The following is a 25753-nucleotide window of genomic DNA, read 5'->3' as shown; positions in this document are numbered from 1 at the left end:
AATAAAGGTTTATTAGTGCCAAGCTTGTAACAACAGAAGAACCCTTTGTGGTGCTTTAGAGAACCACAAAGTTCTGTACAGAAACATATAAAACACATTCTCCATCAATCGGCAGAACCATTTCACCAGCGTGTACAAAATAAGAAGTGCATATTATCTGGTGCTGATCTGCCAGGCCACGTTCAGCTTCTGCTTGCATTGGGAGGATTTTTGCCTTCAGTAGGTGAAATGCATGTTAAGAAGTTTTCAGGTCAGATGGAGTTTGCCAGTCAAAATCACTCCAACTTTTGGACAAACTCCATAGATGCTTTATGAGCATGTTTCAGATGCTTCGGCACACTTCATAATTCATCCTGCTGCTGTTCTCTATAGTCATATCATAAGTAAAGAAAGATGAGCCAGTTCTACTGGCAGCTGTCCAGTTCTTTCTTCCTCTACATTTTCCTCATTCCATCTCTACAGTACAGATTAATCAGCTCATCTCTTCATAAGACTCTTTTCAGCAAACCTTGACGTTTCACTTCTGATCATGTTGGTGTTTTTTTGTCTTTTTCTTCTCCTGGATAGTGTTTGTGACCCGTTTAACAGTTTGCCCTTCACATCTGAAAGTGCTCTTCAGTAGGGCTGTAGTACTCAAGCCCGTCTCGAGACGTTTTTTGTTTTGTCCCAGACCTGTCTTGGTAGTCCTGTTCCACATAAATGGGATTTTTACTGAATTTCACAGCCTGGCTGGAATAACGGTGATGTTTAGTCTACTTTCATTCTAACTGACCGTTGCTAAATGTACTCTAAAGGCACACGTTTGCGCCCAGCTAGCTAGATAACAGTGCCTGAATATTTAATATATTGTTTAATATTTAAAAGTATAGTAGGAAGACTGGTGTTTACAGTAGCATGTTTCCAAAATTTGATTGCATGGCGCTGAACCTGACAGTAAAACATAGCAGAGAGGTGAACCCAAGTTTTCTCTATAAACTGTTTTGTATTCTCTTAAAAAGAAGAGGCAGATGATCAGAGTATGTAAAAGGACAGGAAGGGTTACTGGTCAGATGGGTGGCATTACTGATTGGTACAGTTTGTTTGACTTTCATTTTTGTCAGAAAAGAATCAGAAGATATCTTGATATAATTTTGATCACAAAACAAGGATTACTTAACATAGGCAAGTAAATTAACTGACTTAGTGAGGCCAAGACAGAAACTTATAAGCTGTTGTTTTTAATCACATTGTCACGATAGATATCATGATACAGGCATTGGTTCAGAGTGGGCACTAGTCGGATTTTTTTGAATGCCTGGTCTAGAGTGGCCATTGGGTGGACTTAGAGCAGGGAATGAATGAAAAATTTTCAATATGACATCTGTGTTTGTAAGCAGAAGAGTGGGTGTTTTATGATGATTTGAATTTGATGGAGTTATTTTTATATGTACTGGTTTGTTTGCAAAAAAGAATATCCTTTACAATTTTCAGTAACTTGTACTGGAAGGAGATAAAGACAAATTAACGTGCAGTCTTAAAGAGGACGCACTCTGTCCAGTCTGGACTAGTCATGGTTTTGGACTCAACAACTGCATCCCTATTCTATACAGATGTTAAAGCCATTTAGAGTGGTTTGATGTGCAATGAACCATTCTTGAGAGCGTTACAGAGTCATAACTGTTCATAGTGGAGGTAGGAACCAGACATCTGAAACAGTTAATATCCTCTAAAAGCTACCTCAGAAAAAGTTAAAATTAACTATGATGCCTAAAGCCTCTGACATTGTTTTGTGATAGTTCTGAGAAGTGATCTGGGTCTAAAACATTTTTTAAAAGCTTTTCATGGTACAATGCAGGGTGTGGAAAAACAATATGTAAAGAAAACTCACTTTTCTTGGTTTTATCACCGTTTTATAATCATCAACATGACACATAAGAACTCAGAAGATGTCTAGGTTCACTGTTCATTTTGAACAGTAAATAAAATGACTACATTTGCATTATAGACATTGTAACTCGTGGTTTCTATCACTACCACTGTAAAGAAATTTGAGTCTGTAAATGTCTCTACAATGTGCTATTTCACATCAAAACACTCTGAAAGACTTTGTTTACATCTCAGAAGAATTAACTATGCAGAAATATAGAAAAAAAATCAGCAGAATTCTCATTTAACTATGCACCAAAAATTTGACACTCCTAATGTTTTTGTTGTGACTAATTATTTATTTTAATTTTGATTTGACTGGACAGATTCCAGATGTAAATGCAACATGTAGGATCAACAGACCTTTTGTTAGCTCTGTTGTGCATTAACACATTAACTAACAATGCAACACACAGATGGGCAAGAAAATACAAAGCAACAATTTGTCCAATTACTTGTGGTCTCCTGGCCTAGGAAGTATGCATAGAAAGGGCTGTGTAGAATATACATTTCATCCAATGCAGATGTAAAAACTGATTTCACGGTCCTTGTCTGACAACACAAATGATGTTACTGTCCAATTACTTTTGCACTGCACCTAAATAAGTAGGATCTAGGTGCTGATCTTGTTGGTGGTTGAGTAGTAAAGCTAAAACAAAGCTTTATTTGTACTTCCAGAAGAAAAGACTATTTAAGATTGGAAGCAGCTTTATCTCAAACTTCCAAAAACATTATATGCAATTTGACCCTTTCAGTTCTTCGTTGCGCCACATTGATAAAATGATGTGGTTATATAGGCAAGTCATTTCATGTTGTTAGCTGGCATAAATACACAGAATGGCACTGAGCAGGTAAGCATTCAGGTTTCATGGTGCATGAACCCATGGTGGTGGCTCTTTAGTCTTGCATCATTACCTCGTTATAGAGAGCAGAAGAGTTGCACAACACCTTCCTACCGAAGCCACAGAGCTCCTCAATGTTGTGTGCAGCATGAATGAGGATTTTCACTCAACTCTTATCTGTCTCCCACTAAACTGCTGCCGAGCCTCCACCTTTCTGGAGAGGCATATTTTTGTTAGTGGCATGTTACCATGGTAACGAGGCAATGCTTGAGAAGGTATTTAAAAAAAATTTACATACCTTTTCACCACAGCTTACTTTGCCTTTGCCATGAATTCGCCTGTGTGACTTCAGAAATGATTGACCTTTGCGAGAAGCTCTTAAGCTGTTGTCTAATCCATCTATCATCCAGAGCAGAAAACAGGCTGGGTGCTGAGTGTGCGAGGGTATGACAAGCTCCAGCTTTTATTGAAGGTGGGAGAAGTAGAAAAAACATTAAGTGGCTTAAAAGATTCAACATATCACAGTGCTGTACAAGAAAGTGGATTCTGCATCGACGTTCTTTTAGACAACACAAAACAAGCAGTCACCTGGACAACAAATTCATGTCTTCTGCTGAGATTATTAAAGCGGTTTTCTTAAAGATATTCTTCAAACGTCTAGAAAATGTCAATAATAATCTGTAGACAAGATGTAGTTCTCTGGCAGTTTAAAAAAAGCAAATACTGTGCACTTTGAGGCCTGCAATAGATCCAGACACTTAGAGAGTGTAGGCGCAAAGAAATATTGAACGTGGCCTACTGCCAAAGGAATGAGTGTAATTTTTTTTAAGTAACTGTTAAAGAGGATAAAAAACATGTTATGCATGAATAAAGCAGACAATTCATTTAAATAAACGTAACGTCTGGTAGTGATGAACAGATATGTAGGATAAAAATAAACACTGGGCTTACTTACAAAGCAACAGTCAGTCTGGTAAAGACTGTACATAGTATATGAGCTTTGGCATTCAATATGAATAAATAGTTGATAAAAAACAGTAGTGATAAATAAAATGATAAAAAATGCAATTGTGCAATGCTACAGAGAAGTTATAGCAAAATGTATTGAAATAAATGAAATGCTAAATTTCTCAAAAGATGCAAATCCAAGTCCACTGGACTCTATAGTGTCCAAATGCCTACATTCAGTGGTGTTTGCATAGGTTATCTGAGGCTTTTGGCGCTACATCTGAGACTGTAGTGGATTCTTTATTCCAGAAGTAGCTTGTCGGTCTAGTCAGTTTTTGAATTTCCAGAGCATTCGGGGCTAAGCTTACTAAAGTCCCCTCCCCAGGAGAGGCATGATTTGGGAGTTAGTGTTCTCACGCCAGTGGGGTGCTAGCTCTGGAGCTGGGCCTGTGCTCCTCCACGCTCCTCTTCTTGCTTGTGTGCTTGCGTTTCCCTGAAGAACTCGGCAGATCATCCGCTCTGGCGCCCTCTAAAGATATGGCTGCCTCTCCACTCCCTTGGCTGACGAACACGGAGGGATTCTGGGACGCCATTTCGAACCGCTGCTCTGCAGCCTTCCGAGCTGCAGCCTTCCTCTTGGTCCTGGGCTGGGGAGAGGGCAGGGGCTGGGCAGCTGTGGGAGGAGGCAAAGCACGTTGGGTAGAGGAGGAATGGGCAGCAGTAGCAACAGAGATGGGTGTCGGTGCCCCCGCCAGTGTGGCAGTGCCCAGTCGCGCCAGAGCTACAGGAATCTCCTCCAGAGACTCTGCGGAATCAGAATGGTATTCAGCTGGGGGGCCGGCGGCCTGCACGGGAGCCAGGGGGGGCAGGGTCACTCGCAGGGGGAACGCTGGGAATGGGAGGCGCTGGCTTAGGGATGAGGACAGGGTGGCAGCAGCTACAGAGGAGTCTATGGCACAGAACACACAAGGGCACAGGGTACACAGGTCACCACAGACAATAAAACACACAAACTACTCTACAGAAATATGTAATACTTATGAACTTTATTAAAGGAACAGTTTGGGGGGAAAAAATCCTTTAGCCCAAATGTAGTCAATCAACAAAGACATGTTTGATGTCTAAAGTCTGCTTCTTAACTTTGTGCTGGAGCAAAGGCTAATGTAGCTAAATAGAGATGCACAGATCTGACTTCTTAATCTCTATTCACATCCTGTATCAACTTCAATATTTGAACTCAATACAGAGTACTAAGCCGGTAACTGTAACAACATTATAATGTGCTGTCAATTAAAGATTTAAATGGAAAACATGATATATCTATTTGAAGACATTTTGGCAATTAAACAATTTTCAAAATGAGGCATATTGGACAAGCATTTCATATTCATCCATATTCTGATTTATTTTAGTGTTACAAAGCCTCACTACAGACATCTTAACTATCACCTGATCATCTCCTAATCACCCAAGTTTTAAGTTTTAAATTGATGTAAAATATTGCTTTAGTTCATCTGGACCAAAAGTTGCTGTGCATCGTTTCATTCAAAGTATCTGAGTTGAATAAAATCTGTTGAAATGCTTGTTAGCACATGAAGTAATTGAAGTAATGAGCTGAAAAATCTTCTTTGTGAATTCTATCAGAGTAAAGTGAGAGAGAGGGGCTAATGTTATGCATGCCCTCATACTCAAATAACTTGGCTTTTTTATAGATCAGAAATAAATTGTAGGGGTTTTGATTTTAAGCATTTAATTTTGTAAGAGGACAGTGCAGCAGGCATTGACAAACTTCTACTGGAGAAAAATCGAAATGACTTGTGACCTCAGAATTGAAAACTGTATTGAACCTGAAAATATGTGCATTGTTATGCCCCTAGTGTGCATGCATATAGCCGTGTGCACGATGCAAACATTACCATATTACCACATTAATATAAGGCACATATTCTTGCACTATTTATTTTTGCTATATTGAAAAATGCATTACTCTTGACCACCACAGTGTAGCACTATATCAAATTTTGCATATCGTTACACCCCTACCGTGCATGGAGATGGTTAGATCCCAGCTTTCACTCAGGAATCAGAATCACCACTGTAACATACCACTAAGATTCTAATAAAGCAAGACTCCTAACATTACATCGCCTGCTACTGTAAAGCACTCTAGAAAAAAAGCTTTAATTAAATAAGCAAAGATAGAACCTGTTTTAAATGTTATGTTTACTTCAGAAAAAAAGCATATGCTATAGGTGTAAATGTAAGGACAATTTTTTTTTAATGTTTTGTCTACTTCACAGTTCTGTTTTTCTTCAATAAAAAGACTGAAGTGAGAAGAAAAATGTGCAGACATCCTTTAACTGAGTGATTCAAAAAAAATTCATCCGATTCAAAGCGCTGTATTTTTACAACTGTGAGGCGCCTAGGAACCAATCACATACCAATTGAAAGAGGGGGTCATAGAGTTTCTGACTGTGATCGGAAGATGGCTCCCTTCAGTCTGCGAGGAGATGGCGACCCCACAAATCTTTAAATATCACAATAGCATCGTGCATCGTACACAGCTTTATATTGTGTAGCCTGCAGCTTTTCCCACCCCTAGTTTTATCTGTAAGAAGTATTTATATTATGTAGCAGCCACTTTAAAGCTTGAATTTGTACAGACTTTTGTGCAACTGAGTGCAGTTTGGGGCAAGTTCTCCCGTTAGCAGAGATGGAATTAGTTCAAGCCAGCAGCAGAGGTGTCCAGAACAAAACGGACTTGTAACTCCCGTGCAAAACTAAGAAGCACACATGGAATACCAAACATTTCTTAGCAGGCTGAATACATTTGGGGGAAAGGGAAAAGATTATAAATTTAATTTTTCGCTAAATGATTTCTTTAAAGTTAATACAACACTACTGATAAGATTATAAAAAATGTGCTTGAACACATTAATAGAGAAGTATGAGAAAATCAGAAATAGCTTATTGTGATTTGAATTGGAGGGATCATGACTGAACTCCAGGATTAATGTGTGTAATACTGAGCACATACACACCTATAAAACAACTATGTGACTAGGAGCAACAGTGTGGATGGCTCACATGAAAAACAATGCCACGATCATAGCTATGCAAACAGTATACCTTAGTGTTCAAACATCATAAATCAAGGAACATAAGAGAACTACTAACAGTACAAATGCTTGCAGACTAGATATGCAGAAGGTGGAGATGGAACATTATCTGCCTAAAGTGCTATCGTTTTGCACTGGAACACAGTTAAGCAAATACAATATTAGAATGTTTCAACTGCTTTCTAATTATATAATTACAATCCCATAGCTATTAAGCTCCAACACTCAACAGGACAAATGTGAAAGAACTGACTCCAAGACTGAACTGGGAAACAAAAGGTGGTACTCTAGTTTAGCTGGGATCTAGCTGGGAACACTACTAGAAGTCTTTGTGCACAGAGTGGCCTACATTTCTCAAGCACGTCCATGAATGAAACATGAAAGAACTGACAGTCCATCAACACTGCCAGGTGTGATAAATATGTGCCAGCATGTCTTTAAAAGTTAGAATCTGGCTGTTAGCTTTTCTCCGTAGGTGTGGTGATGTGTGTTTGGACATTATCTTACACAAGAAACAAGGCAGTTATTGAGGAGCCAAAGCTGCAGTGATGACTAAATTATGTGTAAACAAATCTAGTTCAAATAAAGCAAAGAGCGTCACTTCACTGTCACTACGGCAGCCCTGCCGTTTAAGGTTATTTAAGAATAAACACTGTAGCTGTTCTCAAAACCTGCTTTTCTGTGTGTCTTGTGCATCTCACCCTGCTCAGCAGAATGGTGTGCAATGGCTCTGCTGGTGCCCATCTCAGTGGCTCGGTCATTTATCACTTCTGCTGGAACTTTACGCACTTTTTTCTTTTTCTTCTACATAAAACCAAAAAAAGAGAGACAAAAAAAGAGCAGAGTTTAGTGTGGATTAAAAAAAGCTTCTCAGCACAGGATTAAAATCAAATTCCTGTTTTGTTTACTATGACTTTATACTGATGGTAACATAACATCAGGAATCCCACACTAAAAGGCTCCATGAATATGGGCCCTGACCTTCATTTGAGTCATAATAATTAATACAGTCTTGTTTGCAAATACGCAGAAATGCACAAAATTCCAAAAACGGTTCCCTGACTTTTCAACTGTGAGTTTGTTACCAGATATGGGACAAGGCAAACTTCCAGTGTACCAGTAGTGTATGTGTTCAAGAACTTTGTTTCTTGAGGTGGTAGTTCACGTGTTTGGGACACCTTATGTCTAACCTGGGTGTTTTTGAGTGGGCGAGGTGCTGGTTTCTGTTCTGTGGAGATGGAAGGGAGCAGCTCCTCTTCAACCATTCTCTCTGGTGAACTTCTGACCTTGCCGTTACCAAGCAACCTGCACAGACAATCACACAAGTATAGCACATAAAAATATGCTAATTTGCTGAAAATACATATGTGGGTGTGATACTATGATATTCCTTTTAAGTGATTGCTGACCCAAGGTCTTTTTGCACCTCTACACATACTGAAACAACTATAACTGCACTCTCCAGAAAACCAAGTCAAAACATTTTACCCATCTGCAGGGTAAAGTCTGATATAGGACTGAACAATGAATTATTTTTTTTAATAACAATGGCTATTTGAGAAAGCACAAATCCTTTTCACCCAAATAAAAGGCCTGGACCTTAATTCATGGAAAACAATCACACTGAAATCTCAATACTGGCCAGAAAAATCACAAATGTAATGATGCACTCAAGCCAGATCAACTCTATGCATGATACTGGGTTCATGATTTGGTAATCTTACTATAGTTTTAACCAAATTTTAATGAAGAAAATCATGACTGTTTGCTAACAACACTAGAGCTGGGAGGCTGGAAGGAGTTGTTGATTGGTGATGACTGACTGTTTGGAGTTTAAACTGTACAATTTCATTAGATGGTATAATTAACAGGACGTCCACTTTTCCATTACAGAATCACCAAGTCGCCATGCACTGTACCACCCCTAACATTAATTTATTCCTTCCTCCCAATGTAATGGGTTGAACTACTCGGAAGCACTTGTAAACTGAAAACGTTAAGTGACCGGTGTTTATTTCCCAGGACATAAACGACAAAGACAAAGAACTAGAACTTGTCCTTAATTCTGCAGAATCACTACAGTCACCTCCCAACAACAATCATAGGAAGCTCTTAAGCATCTAACCCCACTGCATACCCTTGCTTGGACAGAAGAAACATGGCACCAACAGATCAAGTGGCCTGCAAACACACAGACACAAAGCTTCCTTTACAAGTCACACTACACTGTCCTGTGCAGCTGCCAGGTGATCTCGTCTGATCAGTGATAGCCCTGGAATGATAAGTGCAATGATAATGCTCTCTGTCTCTCTTGAACTGACCTTACTTGCTGTAGAGTCAGCAAAAGTTTAAACAGGTTTCAGATTATTCCTAGTAACACTGGAACAGCAAAGTATTATTTGTAGCCATCATCTAATACCTGGCTTGGTTAAATCAATGCTTCATTATGTCAAATCAGGTGTGATGGTAATAGAAAAAAAAAGGGGACTGTTTGGGTCATCCAGGAGACATCTGTCACCTTTATTCTTCAAAGTAGCTCACAGGATATCAACTACTTTTTTGAAAATGAAAGTATGTTTTTTGCATATATTTTGCATAAGATAAATGTAAACAAACAAACACTGTCATTACCAAGATGCCAATTTTAAACAATGTGCTTAGGTGTCTAGACATTTGCACAGTACTGTACATTATATGCACAGCTGACATATAATAGAGTGATTCAAAAAGATTCATCCGATTTCAAAGTGCCATATTTTTACAACGGTGAGGCACCTAGGAACCAATCACATACCATCTGAAGGAGGGGGTCAGAGAGTTTCTGACTGTCAGTATAGCAGTGAACCTTCATGGTCATGGGTACCAACAGTTCCAAGAAAAAGGTCACCAGCATCACCAGATCTCACGCTGTGTGACTTTTTTTGTAGGGGTAAGTTAAGGATTCTGTTTATGTGCAACCATTCCCAACAAGACTGGATGAACTCCAAAATTGTATTGAAAGAGCCGTGAGTACAGCGACACCCGACATGCTCAACTGAGTATGGGAAGAATTTGACTATCACATTAATGTTGTCTGTACAGCTGGAGGAGGTTCATATTGAGCACTTACAAAATTACATAAACTTTATGCTCACTTAAACCATTTACAATTTACTGCATCATTCTATAATGATGTACAGGTGAAATAAATAATTTTAAAATCAGCTGAATCTTTTTGAATCACGCTGTGTATGTATATGCAGAAAGGAAAAAAAAAAAACTTCTTTTTCAAGAGTTCTAAAACATAAATAACTAAATACATAAATAAAACCAGAGCCCAGCAACAACTAAACAGGCTGAACTACTAAAAATAAACTCCTTAAATCCAAACAGCACACAGAAAGAACACCGAACTCTGTGTAACTCTTTAATTGTTTTGACCTTTTACATTTAATGACTGCTACAGTTGAGGTCACCGGCAGTGGCTCTAAACATGTTTTTCTTCTTCTTCTTTTAATACGCTGCATGTCATGAAAGTCATGGGAAAAGAATCTGATTTTGCGCTTTCTGTTTTCGTAAAGAAAACAGTCACCATGACAGCACAATGAAAGCCCCGTTTGTCACTGCTGAGATTACTATTTAACGTTCACTTTTATTTCTAACTCCGTATGAAATGTGTATTTACCGGCTTCCATAGACAACTATTCAGAAACGGATCAAGCCAAATTATGAGCCTAGGGGTCTGAAAATGTTTCTTGCCTCTAAAAACAAACAGATGCTAAATATACAAGGCCAAACTACAATGTGTCTGTACAGAGAGCCTTGCAACATTTGAATTAACAACAAAGAGGCCACATCCGCTTCTGTGTTTTCCTTTCTACATGGGCAAAAGAAGGACTAACAGATGTAAAAATGCACATGGAATCCTAATATGCACATCACTGGCAATAACGTATTAACCAAAATCAAGTCACACCCCCAGTCATCACCACCCTCCAAAGTCTGTGGATCGTATCTTCGCACGTTTTAACAGCCTAATAAAAGCTTTTATGTCTCTGCTCCTAGGTTCCACTGAAATAACACAGGACCTGAATGAGGTACTTAATAGCATAATGGCTCAATACAATAAAATGACATTACTTGCACTTTTATAAGTCATTGTTAAAAAAAGAAATCAATAGGCCACTAAGCCCTAGTTCTTTCAGCAGGGTGTTGGAAGGATTCAAGCCAGCTTCGCTTAATCTGGTCGATTTGGGAGAGCTGAACTCATTCAGTGAGAATAATGGCAAAAGGCTTGTAAAATGTGAGAAGCTGGGCAGCGGTGCCTTGTGAATAATATTTGTCACTGTACCCACTGTGTATTTATAGAACAATGCCCCATCACTGCATTTCACCCTTTCATTTTTCTCTTTTCATTCACATACAGAACACTAAAACAAAAAAAAAAAAAAGAGAGCCCTTAAATCTGCCACTGCAATGCATAATACATACTGAACCTCTTCCCGTACAACTTGTTTTTGGCGCTTGTGGAAATAATACCAAAAAACACATTAAGAGCACTGTAATTGCTAGGCTTGGGAGCAGTGCTGCCTAAGCCTATTTAGAAACAAATGAAGTCTGTGTGTTTTGTTTTGTTGGATCTGGATGGTAGGGATGAGGAAGAAACGTCCTGTCCTGACTTACTCATGTCTGCCTCGTGAGCTCATGGTAGTAGGATCCTCCACCTCCATCTCTGGATTGGTGTAGCCTAGAGTGCCTGAGTAGCTCACGTCCTGAGAAAGTAAGAAAGGAAGGAAGAAAAAGAAAGAAAGAAAGAAAGAAAGAAAGAAAGAAAAAAAAAGAAAGACACATGCACATCAGACATGCTCTACTGCTGTTCAAACTAGAGTTAGAATATAAATTACTGAAAACGCAAGTGAATGATACAAGTATGCAAGAAAAAGAAACAATTCTGTTCCAATATTTAGTGACATAACATAACGAGATGACAATTTGCACAACATTATTTGTTCGTAACTAAAATACTAAGGTGTTAAACAACCTAATCTGTGGAAATACAAGTGTCATGCTGCTGACGCAACAACAACAATAAATAAATAATAATTTAAAAAAATATATATGGCAACACAACAGAACACCAGCATCCTATCCACCTTATTCCTGCGCCCCATGATGCTTCTGAGTGGCTTATGGACAGAACTTATACCAAAGCATAAACAGACAATATACTGAATGCTAACAACATCAAACCATGATAGAAATGTGTTCATAAATAAAAATTCAAATAATGTTTATTATTGGGATGCTTGAATAATTAACATTATTTGAAATTTTATTTAAATTATGTTTATTATTGGGATGCTTGAATACTTTTGTGCTGATGTTTACAATGAACCTGAGAAAACTATTTATAGCCAACATAAATTACTTACGCTAGTAAAAAGCTTTTTTCATTTTATATTTAATTTTGTTTACACTGTCAGGTACAGGCAAACATATAAAGCAATGTTATTACATATAAATGTTTAATGGGCACAGATTGCAACATTAACAACTTGGCTTTTTTAAGCAGTGATTATGAAGACCCATTCATGCGTATCTTCCGAAGAACTACACTTTCTTGAGAGGTTTACGCTCATAACAATCCTATACTTGTCATATTTCCGTTACACTCGGCTGTAGTGACTGCTGCAAACTGCATGTTGTTCCACAAACACCTCAGAGACATTTAATGGGACATGAAACAGTAGCTTAACAAGTGAGCACAAATCCCTTGATTTAGCTAAAACAACAATAAACAACACTTCCAATCCACAACCAGATCAGCCATAATCTCAAATTCCAGTCGTCACGTGAAAGCAGAGGTGAATAGCACTTGTGTTCAGAAGATGCTGAGGACTGATGAACAGCATAGTTTTTATCTATTATTTAGCTTGGATCAGCGCTTGTTATTTTACTACAGTAATACTCTGCAAGATCTGTACCCTTTTATTGGAAATTAATACTTGTAATATTACTCAATTACATTTTTAAGATGAAAAATATTTTCACTTAGACCTCCAATGTACTTGTTACAAATCTGAAAAGTCAGGGAATTGATAGTTTTTCTTAAAAAATCCATCCAAATTTAACTGTAAAATATGCCCATGAATATGGTGATTTGTTACATCCCTGACCAGTCGCCACATCATCAAAAAACAGCAAAATTTGTTAAAACATTTATTTTTACCTTTATACACTTGAGTATTTCTCTAGTAAGATTTTGACTCATATGTTTACTCAAACTTTCACTTTAGTAGAATTTCTCTGTATCTACCCTCTATTGCTACAGAACACCAACGTTCACAAACCACCAGCACCAATAAACAACTTGTTCCAGCATGTTCATTAGCAAGCTGTGCAACAATTTTGTTCAAAATATCGGGAGAATATCGAATTGTGAACCCAGTATTGAGAATCGAATTGCAAGCGAATCATGACATCCCTACAGTGTACCCTGCAGACCCCTATAACCAATCAACCAAAGTAAGAAGAACAGGCTAAGCACTGTTTTGCTGTCCTTGAAGACTGTGCTGGAATGACAGTGTGGTCACTGGGGTGTGCCATGTCCTATCAGTGACAAAAATCTGACCATAACAACACAAACCACCAGTGCAAACCACCATGCTGTTTGCACTGGTGGTTTGTGTTGTTATGGTCAGATTTTTGTCACTGATAGGACATGGCACACCCCAGTGACCACACTGTCATTCCAGCACAGCCTGGAGAAGGGACAGGGCCCAGAGCCCACCTACAAGTCTGGCAAACCTTAGTCAGCAAAGTAGTCTTAAAATCTGCAGTCTCAAAGCTCCAGTGTACAGTATGCAGAGTTTAAATGCATCACCATGCTGGCTGCACATGCCTGTGAATCTGTATGTTGTGTATTCACAATAACGTGTGCACTGAATGTGTTGTGCGTGTGTATATACAGTGACAGCCTGGAAGGTGACTGTGAAGCCCAGCCCCACACAACAATCTGCTCAGTGCTCTTAAATAGTTTCAAAGAATGATGAAGTCACCGACACACCCACCCACACCACCCTTCTCTCACAGACATGTCAGATACTCTACCAGGGCTTTTTACGTAACAACTTTTGCCACATACTTACTAAACGCACAAGCTGCAAGAAAGCTTTACTAGAAGCAGGCGCTTCTAAATAACTTTATTTCATACAAAAATACAAACTATACATGATAAATAATACACTGTAATTGTTATTACATTATTTTTGTTATCTGCTTTGAGCTTTGATCTAAACTTTTGAAATATGATGAATTCTGGTTATTAATTTTATTATAATTTCAATCTCAATGCTATCCGGCTTTCTCAGAAGTTTAAAATATTTACAGCTCCATTCATCACTTAAAAGTGTGGAACAAGGACATTAGAATCCAACTGTTTGCAACCAAACTGGTTTTATATTACTGGAAACAACAATTCTAAACTTTTAAACAGTGATGTGAAACTTTTGAACACTAATGTATATTTTTATTTTGGTAGTTAGGGTTGAACAATTTTTGAAAAACTTCCAATTGCAATTTTGTTTGGACTAATATTCTAACCGTGAATTAAATTATCATATCACTACTGTCGGAACAAAAACTTTTATCTCCAAAATGGTAACTTTAAAAAAACATATTTACTTTTAATTTAAGTCAATGGAACCAGACTTTTTTCCAAGTAATTTTGGACCACTCTTTTGGTCCATTCAATATGAAATTTACACACAATGTAAAGGGAAACAGGCATTTTCAAATTATGTCAGAAACTGAAAAACAATGAACAGTCTACAGGTAGTTCAAAAGCTCCATGTTCTTAGGTTAAAATCCTGCACTTAAAATATGTAGGCTATACTTAAAATTGCTACCCTTGCTCTTTAAAAAATTGAACACCCTTTAAACTGCAATGTCGACACAAACAATTAATCTTTCTCCTGGTAATTCATGGACGTGCTGCATTTTCCTAGTAAACAAGTTCTTATCAAGATTCAAATGAACAAACTGCTCTTTCAGCTGCTGCTATTTTCTGTATTAACATGCATCACCTTTTTGCAGCTTTCAAGCAAACGTGTCTACATCACATCTCTCTTGTTGCCCTAAAGGTAACTTTCCAAGAGTCACACTGTCCTTCGAACACACCACTGCCCTCTAAAACAGGAAGTGACTTAATGGCGTGTGTGCTCATTTCCCATGGTCTGGCGAGACCTCAATGTGCCGCCCATGTGAGATTTTCACTGCCGCTTGGCACAGATATTTTTCTGAGACAGTGCTAATTGCTCGCCAGCAATGCTGTCTCCCAGGCATGACAAATCAAAACAATCAGGTTGCCACAGGCAACACACCCCACCCCCAGGCAATAGAGTCCATGGGCAACACATGATTCTGTATTTAATTCAGCTTCACAGGGCAATGATCTGCACTATAAAGACTGGTTTCACCTTAGTGTCGTCATTCCATTTTGGCCTTTATAAGTGCAAAAGCTTCAGTCACAGCCCTGAACAATAACGCAATCAGCACTATGTATCCGTTTCAATAGGTCTGGTTTGAGGTTTGGTGTAACAGGTTCTGATTAATCATTTAAATGGCTGAACACAGTCGAGCCAGTCTGTAATGAAGACAGGCTCCAAACTTCTCACTTCCCAGCTGCAACATACTAACAGGTCAGAGCGAGATTCTCTCACTGAGAGTGAAAATACAGCGGTATATGTTCAAACTTGCCAATCAATCAATAAATAAACAGGTTTAATCTGACTGGGCCTGTGCATATGAACAGGCCTTGAACATTCTCATTAGACAAGAAAATACGCTAGTATTTGTTTCCACACTAGCCTCTAAACAATTACACAAACAGATCAGATTAGGTCTGCCTGAGCCTGTGCATGTAAACAGCCCTTTAGCATTCTCCATACAAATGAACATAATAAATAAATAAACAAATAAGCAAGCAAGCAAGGAGGTAAGCAGGCTATGTTTAATTTGACTAGATCTGTGTTTGTAAACAGACTTTGAGTTTTCTCACCACAAATGTAAACACACCAGTTCCTTTTTTAAATTAGCCTTTAAACAAACAAACAAACAAACAAACAAATAAATGAATGCATGAATAGGCTAGGTTAAATATGACTGGATCTGTGCATGTAACAGGCCTTGATCATCCTCACTATAAATAAGAATACACTAGTATATTTTCAAACTAGCCTCTACATAAATAAATACATAGTCTAGTTAAATCTGACTGGACCTGTGCATGTAATATACATAAACAGCCCTTCAGTGTTTAAACATCAGCATCATTACACTGTGGCCTGTGTGTGCATGTTTACCTTGATGAGATTCATCTTGGGAACTCCAGGCTCATTCCCTAAAGGGCCCTTATTGGTGTCCCTTGTCTCCTGTCGATGCCTCTGTCGAACGATATACTCATATGTACTCAGCCTGTTCCACACTGATAGAGGGAGAAGAAAGAGATGAGCTCAATATTCTATTCACTGCCTTCAATCCTAAACCTTAAGAGATTATGAGATGGTGTAACCCTAAGATTTACCTGGCTGTGTATAAGATGATTTCTCCAGTGAGTAAAATACCCTCTTGGGTAACTTTCCTCACAATTATTCTGGGTTCTACTAGAATATAGTAGAAATACTGCATTTAAAGTTTTGAACCGCTCCCTCGCCCCCTAGTGGCATATATGGTCACTCACAGCATATTACTCCAACCACTTTATAGCAATAGGACCTAATACTTGTCTCCTAGCACCAAATATTTCCAAATATAACACATTAAGTTTCTGCCCCAAGAATATAATGGAATGGATGAAGCTCAATTTGTTCCAAAAGCAAGAAAACCTGAAGCCCATCTGTTTTGTACTTTACATCAGAGTCAGCACTTAAATATAGCTTAGCTTGATATTGATGGAAAGATCATCTCTCTCTCTCTCTCTCTCTCTCCTCTCTCTCTCTCTAATACAATCCAAAGTTCGACCACCACATAAGTAACATATAAACCTTTGTTTTTTCAAATCTTGTTTTTGCTTTAAATAAGATTTAACTGTACATTATGGCTGTATTATCTGGCCTCATAGGCATGGTGAGCAGTTTAATGGAAATCGTGCTATAAATAAGTAAGTGAATTATGATAATCACTGTTATTATGACTCAGTGCCAAGCATTTAAAAAGCCTTCAAGCTCATGAGAACGGTCTCCAGTTTACTCTAGAGTGCATCACAACGAGCCAATTAGCAAACGGTCAGCCCTGGAAACGCTGCCTAAATATGGCACAGGTGAATCTTCATGCTTAGGTCTCACTCATCTAATGAGAATGAATATTACTGAGCAAACGCCTGTATTACTGTGTCAGCTAAACCAGTCTCTAAACATTAGACCAGGGTTTGTTTTCTTTAGCTTTCATGTATTAAAGCTGGGAAGACAGATAAAAAGACCAAAGGTCTTCAAAACGGGGATTTTTCTTACAAAAACACAAGCATGAAAATGGTGGTAATGGAGAGCCACCCTTAACATGCAATTCAGTTAGAACAGGACTGCATCTTCGCCCAGTGTGGCTTAAGGAGATGAACCTATTCTTGCTTGTGCCACTGCGTAGCCATAGCAACCGGTGCTGGCACCAAGTTAGCTGATTCAGCTTCAGCTGAACGGCATTCAACAGCATACGGCAGAAAAATCAATCAAGCTGGTTTCCAATCACTGGATCTCACTGAGCCCCTCTCATATAAGACATACATGTGGTGTTAAGGCTAAAATCCAGCTGCTGGTTTGTAATGCTGAGTCAGGGTTTCAGGGGGATAAATCACCTCCCATGAGGACAGATGTGCCACATCAAATTAGCCTCTCAATTTGCTACAGTTTTTTGTTTAGTACATTATACATGTGATTTTATTGTCACACATAAGAGAGACATCTTTCCAATTTACTCTCCCAAATTCCGCACATTGTATGTATTTATGCACCTAACTGTTTTATGTTCTTTGCATCTTAAATGCCATTTGTTCTATGTACTTACATTAGGGAAAAATCTCATGTACCTCTGTGCATCTTAAAGAAACAATTTTAACCATTGCTACATCGATTGTAAACATGCTTACTTGTTTAAAAACTACTAAACCCCCCTCCTGAAGGTGTATCTTGAAGGTGGGAGAAATGTTTTAAATACAACAACTGCTTCAAGGTGGATTTTGTGTGTGTGTGTATGTGTGTGTGGTGGGGGTGCGTTCTATTTTTTATTTTTATTTTTGTTTATATTTTTTTCTTTAACTGGCGAAGGCAGAACGAAGCCAGACAGCTAATGTTACTGTTAGGAAGCAGAACATCTTATTGCAGCCATATAATTGTAGTAACTGTGGTTAAATCTTTACTAACTGGCCTGTCAGATAAGGGGAACAACAAGCTAAAAGCCAAAGTTAGCAATGTACCTGGCTATCTAGATGACTTAACTCAGTTTGACTTCTTTACTGGCAGAAAAAGGTAAAAACTTGCCTTTGATGTCAATTTTGGTCCAAATAAAGATCACTTTTTTCTTTATGATTTTGTTTGACAACTGAGGTAATGTAACAGTAACTTGGTTGTATTTACTAGCCTATAGATAAGTGGCTACAGGGATTTCCAATGGCTATATGGTGTATTTGTGCAATGCATGCTAAGAACTGTAGTGAGAAAACATTGATGACTAAAAGCATTAAGATGACAGAAATTCATAAATTCTGTCACAGATTTAGCTACAGACAATGCCGTGCTAGAGGTGTGATACCCAATCCAAGAGGCAAAACATCGGGTTCAGAACGATTTTTCATGTGCACCATAGGGCTTAAGTTTGTTTCCTAATGATTGATTTTTTATGCAGCAGATTTTACACCTTTCCTCTATTGCGTTTTCACTCTGCGTCTGCGATTATCTATCTCCGTTAATGCATGTGAGCGGTTTTGGGTCAGGTGCGGGCATCAAATTTTGCATTTCCAGTCGGACTTGGTCAGATCTGGTTTCAAACCCACAGGTTAGGAGCGAGTTTAGGGTTCAATTTAATACCCTGTGCTTAAGAATACTGCATAACATGACAAACTCCAGTTTTGACCAGAATGCAAAAACAAATTCAGCGTCAAAACAGGATTCAATGTCATATTTTCTATGCACTTAGACCAAAAAAATAATAATAATAATAAAATAATAATAATCCAATGCATATACGTGCATCTAGAGATCATACTGGGGAACAAAATGTTTTTCTAATTTAGATTTTGCTATTCTAATGCAAAAATGTCCACAACTCACATTATCAAAGGGCAGAACTTTACTCATAGTTAACTATTAGACTACAAGGATGCTCCATAAGTAGTGCACATTCACAAAAGTGGGACAGAAAAGCAAGCACCCTACAAGTGTTATCACTATATGTTGTAAATACATTCTATGTAAAGGCACATAATGCAGAAGAGTGCACTCACTGAGGTAGATGTGGAAGCAAAGCAAATGGCCAAGCAGCAGACTGGAGAGTAGCCCCAAAGCTATGGTCACTCCTGCCAGGGCAGGGATGGCTGGACCTGCAGTAGACACTGGAGCCACCGGCAGGAATACAAACCATACCACAGATTCATTCTTCACTACAGACAGGAAACAGAACGGAGGGAAAGGTGTAAGATAACTTGTATTGGCAAAAGCTTGGAAAAAGCTTTGAATGTACCTCCTCTGTTCTCATTAATGAGCAAGTCACTTCCTACATGTATTGCAGTGCAATGCTAAAAATAGTCTCTTACCTTGCTGAAAGTGTTTGTCGGATCGAAGTTTTGACGGATCCAAAAAGAACTCAATAAAAACGTAACTTGCAATGATCACAACTAAAAATATACCCAGCAGAGCTGATATGACACTGTTCAGGAAAAGCCTGCAACGAAAAACAACAGTAAAGACTTACAAACTGATTCATTAAAGAAGACGGCATCAGTTTAAGTAAAGCCAATAATGAAACTACTGCCTAAAACAGCTGCATCACTGCACAGGAACTGCATGTACGAACCATGTGCTACCAGCAGCAGTACACTGTCTACTGACATGAGCTTGACAATAAAGATTACTCTGATCAGTACAGTGACTATTTTCTGTGATTAAAAGCAATGTAGAAACACCCATGATTCATCAGTATCACACTCAACAAGGATATCTGGGATTCATTAGAGCCAATTCTTGCTACTAAAAGGAATGCATTCTTTGGCAAATAACTCCCTGTGGATGTCAAAATTAAGACTTCAATTGTTTCAGTTCTGATTTTGGCTATGCATAAGAGAAACACTTTTCCCAATGCTTTATTATGTTGTGCTGAACCGTAGAAAACATGCCAAGCCAACAAGGCGTGATGGAAAACCATCTGTTCTGACCTAGTTTAAGAATCAGAACATACTGCATATTCATTATTCACATCACATTTATTCAAAATAAGAGTCCTCTTAGGAGCGAAGAAGTCTTACCAGTAGTTTCTGCTGCCCACACAGTTGTTCAGCCATCTACAGTGATGATCAAAACTGGCCACGCACTTATTACAAGCACTGCAGTGTTTGGACTTTGGCCCGCTGAAAAGAACAGAGAACCCCACCATTAGCACCACTGCTAATGATAACGTGTAGCTGTGAGGAGCTCTTAGCAGGGATGATTAGGGAAGTGGAGCATGCTGGCTGCCCTCTGCTATCACCATATGTTGCAGAGAGACCCACGTCTCACTAGTCTTTCCTTTCAGCCTGTAATTATGGTTCAGTGATCATTAATTTGCATGTGCAGGAACCTTATCTAACCCTGCTGGTACACCAGATTTATCTTCTGAACTGGTTTACTTTCACTTACAGCCTTTTATTGGAGCAGAAAGAGAAATGAGTACTCTGCAATACAAGCACTAACATTATTAGAAACAAGAAATAATTAAGAAAAAAGTGTAAAATGCATTCTTTCAAGTTCAAGATCAGATTCAGTGTTTTTTTCATAATTAAACTGAAGGCAAATTACCTGATTACTCTAAAGACAACCACACATCGCATTACATAGCAAGTGCAGCAATAATGATTAACCTTTGTCTGTCTTAAAGGGAAATGCAACTGATTTTTCTAAATATCTGTATAGTTAAGTCATTAAGATGTGAACAAAGTCATTCAGAGTGGTTTGATGTGAAATGCTCCGTTCAAGAGAAACATACAAAGTCAGAACTGTTTACAGTGGTGGTGATGGGAACCAGACATCCGAAGAGTTTAATACTTCTAAAAGCTACCTCGCAGAATGCTTTTACAAGAAATGGGTCTTAATACATTGCCTGGTGCCTGAGACATTGTTTTTTAATAGTTGTGAGATACGTGTTTGGCCTAGAACATACTTTTAAAATACATACAGGGTGGAGTGATACAGGCAGGGGGTTGTAAGTTAAACAGTCCTCAAAAGTTAAAACTGATACCCTCCTACTCTGTATGTTCCCACTCACATTTATCCTAAAATTTCTCATAGTTGTCCTCATAGGCTCTTGTTACGAGATCACATCTGGCCCTCTGAGACTAGGCAAAACAGATTTTTACTACTGTTTTATTAATCATCGACAATTCATATAAAATTCATGGTTTGACTGGTCGTTTTGGACAGTGACTAAAAGACATTGTAATCCCTGGTTCCTATCACCATCAATGTAAAGAAACCTGAGTGCATAAGTTTCTATACACTGCACCACTTCACATCAATCCACTGTGAATGACGCTGTTTACATCTAAATGACTGAGTTATGCAGAATTTTTGAAAAATCACTGGAATTTCCCATTATAGACTTCAGACTGGCTGCAGTTCTCAGTGTAAATTTCAAGCCACATCAACTATGGCTGTGTGGTATCGTTCTAGGTTTCATTCAGTGCAGCAATAGCAAACAAATTAGTGGTACTCTTTTACAGTCAGAGAAACGAGCAGTGCTGGAACTCACAGAGTGGTGAATGTCAGCAGCAGTGTGTGCACCTTCATTAAAAACAATGGTTTGAATTTTTGAACACTGCGTAATTTTTGTTTCTTAGCATCAACAGTTTACAGTAACATCATCAGTCACACAAAATCCTAATTAAATCCTAATTAAAGCCTAATATTAAAAAACATTCTCCATTATTTCTGTGTGTCTGCATTGTAATTTTAAGCATCTACATACATTTATAGTACGTAACTGCCTCTCTCAGCGCGTCGGTTCTTGGTTCTGGAGTTAATGAACAAAAAAATGCTCAACACCTTGCATACTTACACATCCACCTCACAGAGGTAGCAGTGGCAGTTCTCAATCACGTGTGCATGCTTGGTGCGGTCAAACACAGGAACTGGTCCTTTGTAGCTCTTCGCTCTAACATTGTAGTCAGCAGGGTCGATAGAGACCGCCGTCAGGTGCACAAATAGGTGGCACACAAATGTAATGCCCGTACACTGAACAATGAGTTAAAGCCTTGTAACTGCATGGGGTTACATGGGGCACAGTGAGTAAAAAAGCCTGTACAGTTGCACAGAAACACTCAATCAGGATGAACTCACACTCCTTCAAATACATTAGCCAGTCAGTAAATTTACTTCCAAACTGACTACCACACAACGTTTGTTCCCCACTTATAACTTTATGAAAGTCAAAATTAAACTTCTTAAACACTCCCCATCTACAGAAACAGATTGAGCTGGCAAATATTTTGTAGCTACAAACTCAGAAAATAACTATAATACTTCAACCAAAGTTCAACACAAAGGATACGATATACCCCGCTGGGATCCAATGGGATGGCAACAGGGGGACAAACACTCCAAAGCCTGTGACTGCAAAGTAAAGGTAAAGGAGCCAAGCCAGCAGCTGGAAGGGGTGCGGAGGCCAGCTCCAACCATTCGTCCGAGAGCACAGTGGTAGGTCGCCTCGTCTGGGCTGCCCATCGCTGACCGGGGCAGTGCGGTTTGGGTTCCTACCGCAGATGTCCATGGGAGACCAGAGCAGACCTTCCCCCACCACTGACACAGTGCTGCAATACAACAGATCATTTCTTTAAATGAAGCAGACCGAGAAATGCATTCATGCATCCTTTTAACTTTAAAAAAATCTATGTTTAGGTTTTGAATAAGTCAAAGTACAGTGTTCTCTTGTAATCTGTAAGAAGCACTGCAACACGGAAGCTGTGCTCTTAAGCCAATTTAACCATGTTTGCTGTTAAAGGGGAATGAATTCTGGCCTAAAACTAGCATTTAATATAGTATTTGTTAGATGATGTAATATTCTGTAGTGCAGTACTGCATCCCTCATGTTCTTCAGTTTGACAGAATTCACGATTTTGTTTCTTTTTGTGCTTTTGTCAAACAACGTTTTCTGATTAACAACACACCCTAACTACAGCATGCAAGCAAATACGTCAAACAACCACTGGGAATCCCTTCTATGACAATAAAGATATGCTGACTGTTTGAGTAGTTTTTGATGTACAGGTTAACAAATACAGATGTGATATTTGGCTTACTGGCTGTACTGTTAGCTCTCTGGCTTTCTTCTACACCAGTTAGCTATCAGAAAAAACTGGCAGCCCACAGGTATTCGCCCCAAAGCCTCTGTAATCTTTAAGAAGTTCCTTCCACCTTCAAGATACATCATCAGAAGGGTGTTTTCCTAGTCTTTAAACTGGAAAATACAGTTTACACTACTGCAGCACTGTTGCAGGAGTGCATATGTGTACAGCATATATAGTAATGGTCATTTTTTTTATGCTGACCGAAATGAATCTTTAAATATCACTTTTTTATACTATGAATAAAATGATTACTAGTATCATCAACAACAATAACAATAACAATAATAACAACAATAAATAAATAATTTATTGCCACAAGAGGAGGACAATGCAAATAATGTTTTTTAATGACAGTTTACAGACAGTTCTGATGTACGGCCATATATGCACATATATCATAAAGGGTCAGGCATATGGTTCAAAATATACATACATTTATGTTATGTATATATACACATCAGTATTAAATACTGGGCATAAACGCGTAATACATGAATTATACATATGTTTGACAAGTAGGTGAACACATGCATAATAAATGGATCCCATATATCCTGTCTGATATAGATGTGTGATTTTTAGATCATACATATATGTCTGATACAAACACAGAAAGACTTTTTTTAAAAATCAAAACATCCAAATATCCATAACACATGGCTCCTACATATATTAAATATTGTTAAATATATGTTACACATATGTTTATTTACGTTGATATGTGACTAAAATATGTCCCATATTTGAAACCACTTCATATAAGTTGGTATGTATGTGACATATATGTCCACGTGTGACTAATATAAGTTGGATATAAATCCATACATGCTAATAAAACATATATCTGAAATTTATATTTTGTCATGTATCGGATTTCTCTATTGGCTTAGATAATAAGCATCGCAGGATTTATAAAAAAAAACAGCTGTAGGTCCATTAAAAAAATCAAAACAAACAACTCTTTGGCTAGCAATAAAATAAAACTATAAAACTCACCTATTCAGTTACTGATCGATGTCTGTCCATTCGAGTGACCCTAAGTCAGTCCACCACGTCTCGGTCCACCGCATCCGCATCTCCTACCGCTCCGTTAACCGACTCCTCTCACTCATTAAAGCAACTGCCAGCTACGCAGCAGCTACAGGGACACACTCCGCATAGCTCGCCCGTTTCTTCCTCCCTTTCTGAAGCAGTTAACAATAGCTGCTAGACAGCTTTTCCATGGTCAGGCGTTAGTCCTTCGTGGCATTAACACCTGACACACTTAACGGTGACCATTCTGTTGGAACAAAGACGCTAAATCTGGCATGGCAGCAGCAGTTTAATGGTAGTTGCTAGCCAGCTAGCCAGACAGTTCACAAAACTCAAGCGGGAGCAGCAGCTAATCTCGACAGTCACCCAGCGGCGTAATTAAAGACGTTTAAATAGCAACAAACTCCGAACAAAGACGTGCTAATGATAATTAGTTATATGCCTCTTAAACAGTCATTCACAGTATTTCACTGCTCTGGCTCACATTAGACTACACTGCTAACGCTAGCAAACAAATCCTCGTTCAAACGGACCGAGAGCCGAGATGATACTAATGATACCCTGCAACCTGCTTAGAATAACATAAAAAATCACCTCTACTGCTCATGGAAATATTCATCTCCATGTTTTGACGACTAAAGCCCCACCGCGCCGGGTCCGCATATAAACTTGGGTGAAAATCCCGCTCGAGCACGATTTTTTTGACATAACCACCAACAATATCAACCTCAAATCAGCTGGACCAGGATAATTGGCATGAATGGGATCTGAGCAGCGTACACACATCCGGGGAATCCATGACGGCATCACCACTTCAGAATAAAAGCATATGTTCTTGACGTATGAATCCATCACACACTAACAAACGTTTGCTTTTCCATGTTGAGGAGTTTTCTTTACACCAGTAGGCTAAAACCCAACCGTGTTGAGAGTACTGATCGGACCAAAGTCCATATCTAAATACCTTCACATATAGGTTAGGGGTAAGGAGGTTCTTGCATCAATAATATTTTATTAATACTCAAACAATTCCTAGTGCAATTTAGCGTGCAAATCAATATCTAATATTATATCTTCTTTGATTTACATGTTAAATAGCTGATAGTTTTTAAATTATGTTAAAGAAAAAAAAAATTCTTCTAGACAGTAAGTTTGCCCAATTTAAGCTCTTCAGTGCTGTGGCTTAGAGTTTAAAACTGCAGTATTCTGCATTTTTGTTGTATTTTATTTTTTTCCCGATTAGGTTCCCTTATAACGTTAATGTGGTTTTATGTACCAAAAACAGTCATAATTGATTTTTGCATGACCTTTTCCAGACCTCCTTTTATCCCTTACAATGAGTTTTTTTT

General features: G+C 38.4%; 1 protein-coding gene across 1 annotated transcript; it reads right to left on the bottom strand.

Annotated features, from left to right (window-relative positions):
- Positions 1–3178: 3178 nt before the first annotated feature.
- Positions 3179–25150, bottom strand: zdhhc1 (zinc finger DHHC-type containing 1). Its single transcript, XM_036584467.1, has 11 exons — positions 24369–25150; positions 22577–22835; positions 22085–22260; positions 20301–20402; positions 19593–19720; positions 19284–19439; positions 16156–16277; positions 11477–11565; positions 8005–8119; positions 7516–7618; positions 3179–4644 (listed from the first exon to the last, which is right to left on the bottom strand). The coding sequence occupies exons 2-11, from the start codon at positions 22793–22795 to the stop codon at positions 4109–4111; spliced, it is 1746 nt and encodes a 581-aa protein (XP_036440360.1). The 5' UTR covers positions 22796–22835; positions 24369–25150; the 3' UTR covers positions 3179–4108.
- Positions 25151–25753: the final 603 nt, after the last annotated feature.

Source organism: Colossoma macropomum, unplaced genomic scaffold (assembly GCF_904425465.1).
Source record: "Colossoma macropomum unplaced genomic scaffold, Colossoma_macropomum, whole genome shotgun sequence".
NCBI classification, from domain to species: domain Eukaryota; kingdom Metazoa; phylum Chordata; class Actinopteri; order Characiformes; family Serrasalmidae; genus Colossoma; species Colossoma macropomum.
This window is presented reverse-complemented; position numbering and strand designations above follow the sequence as displayed.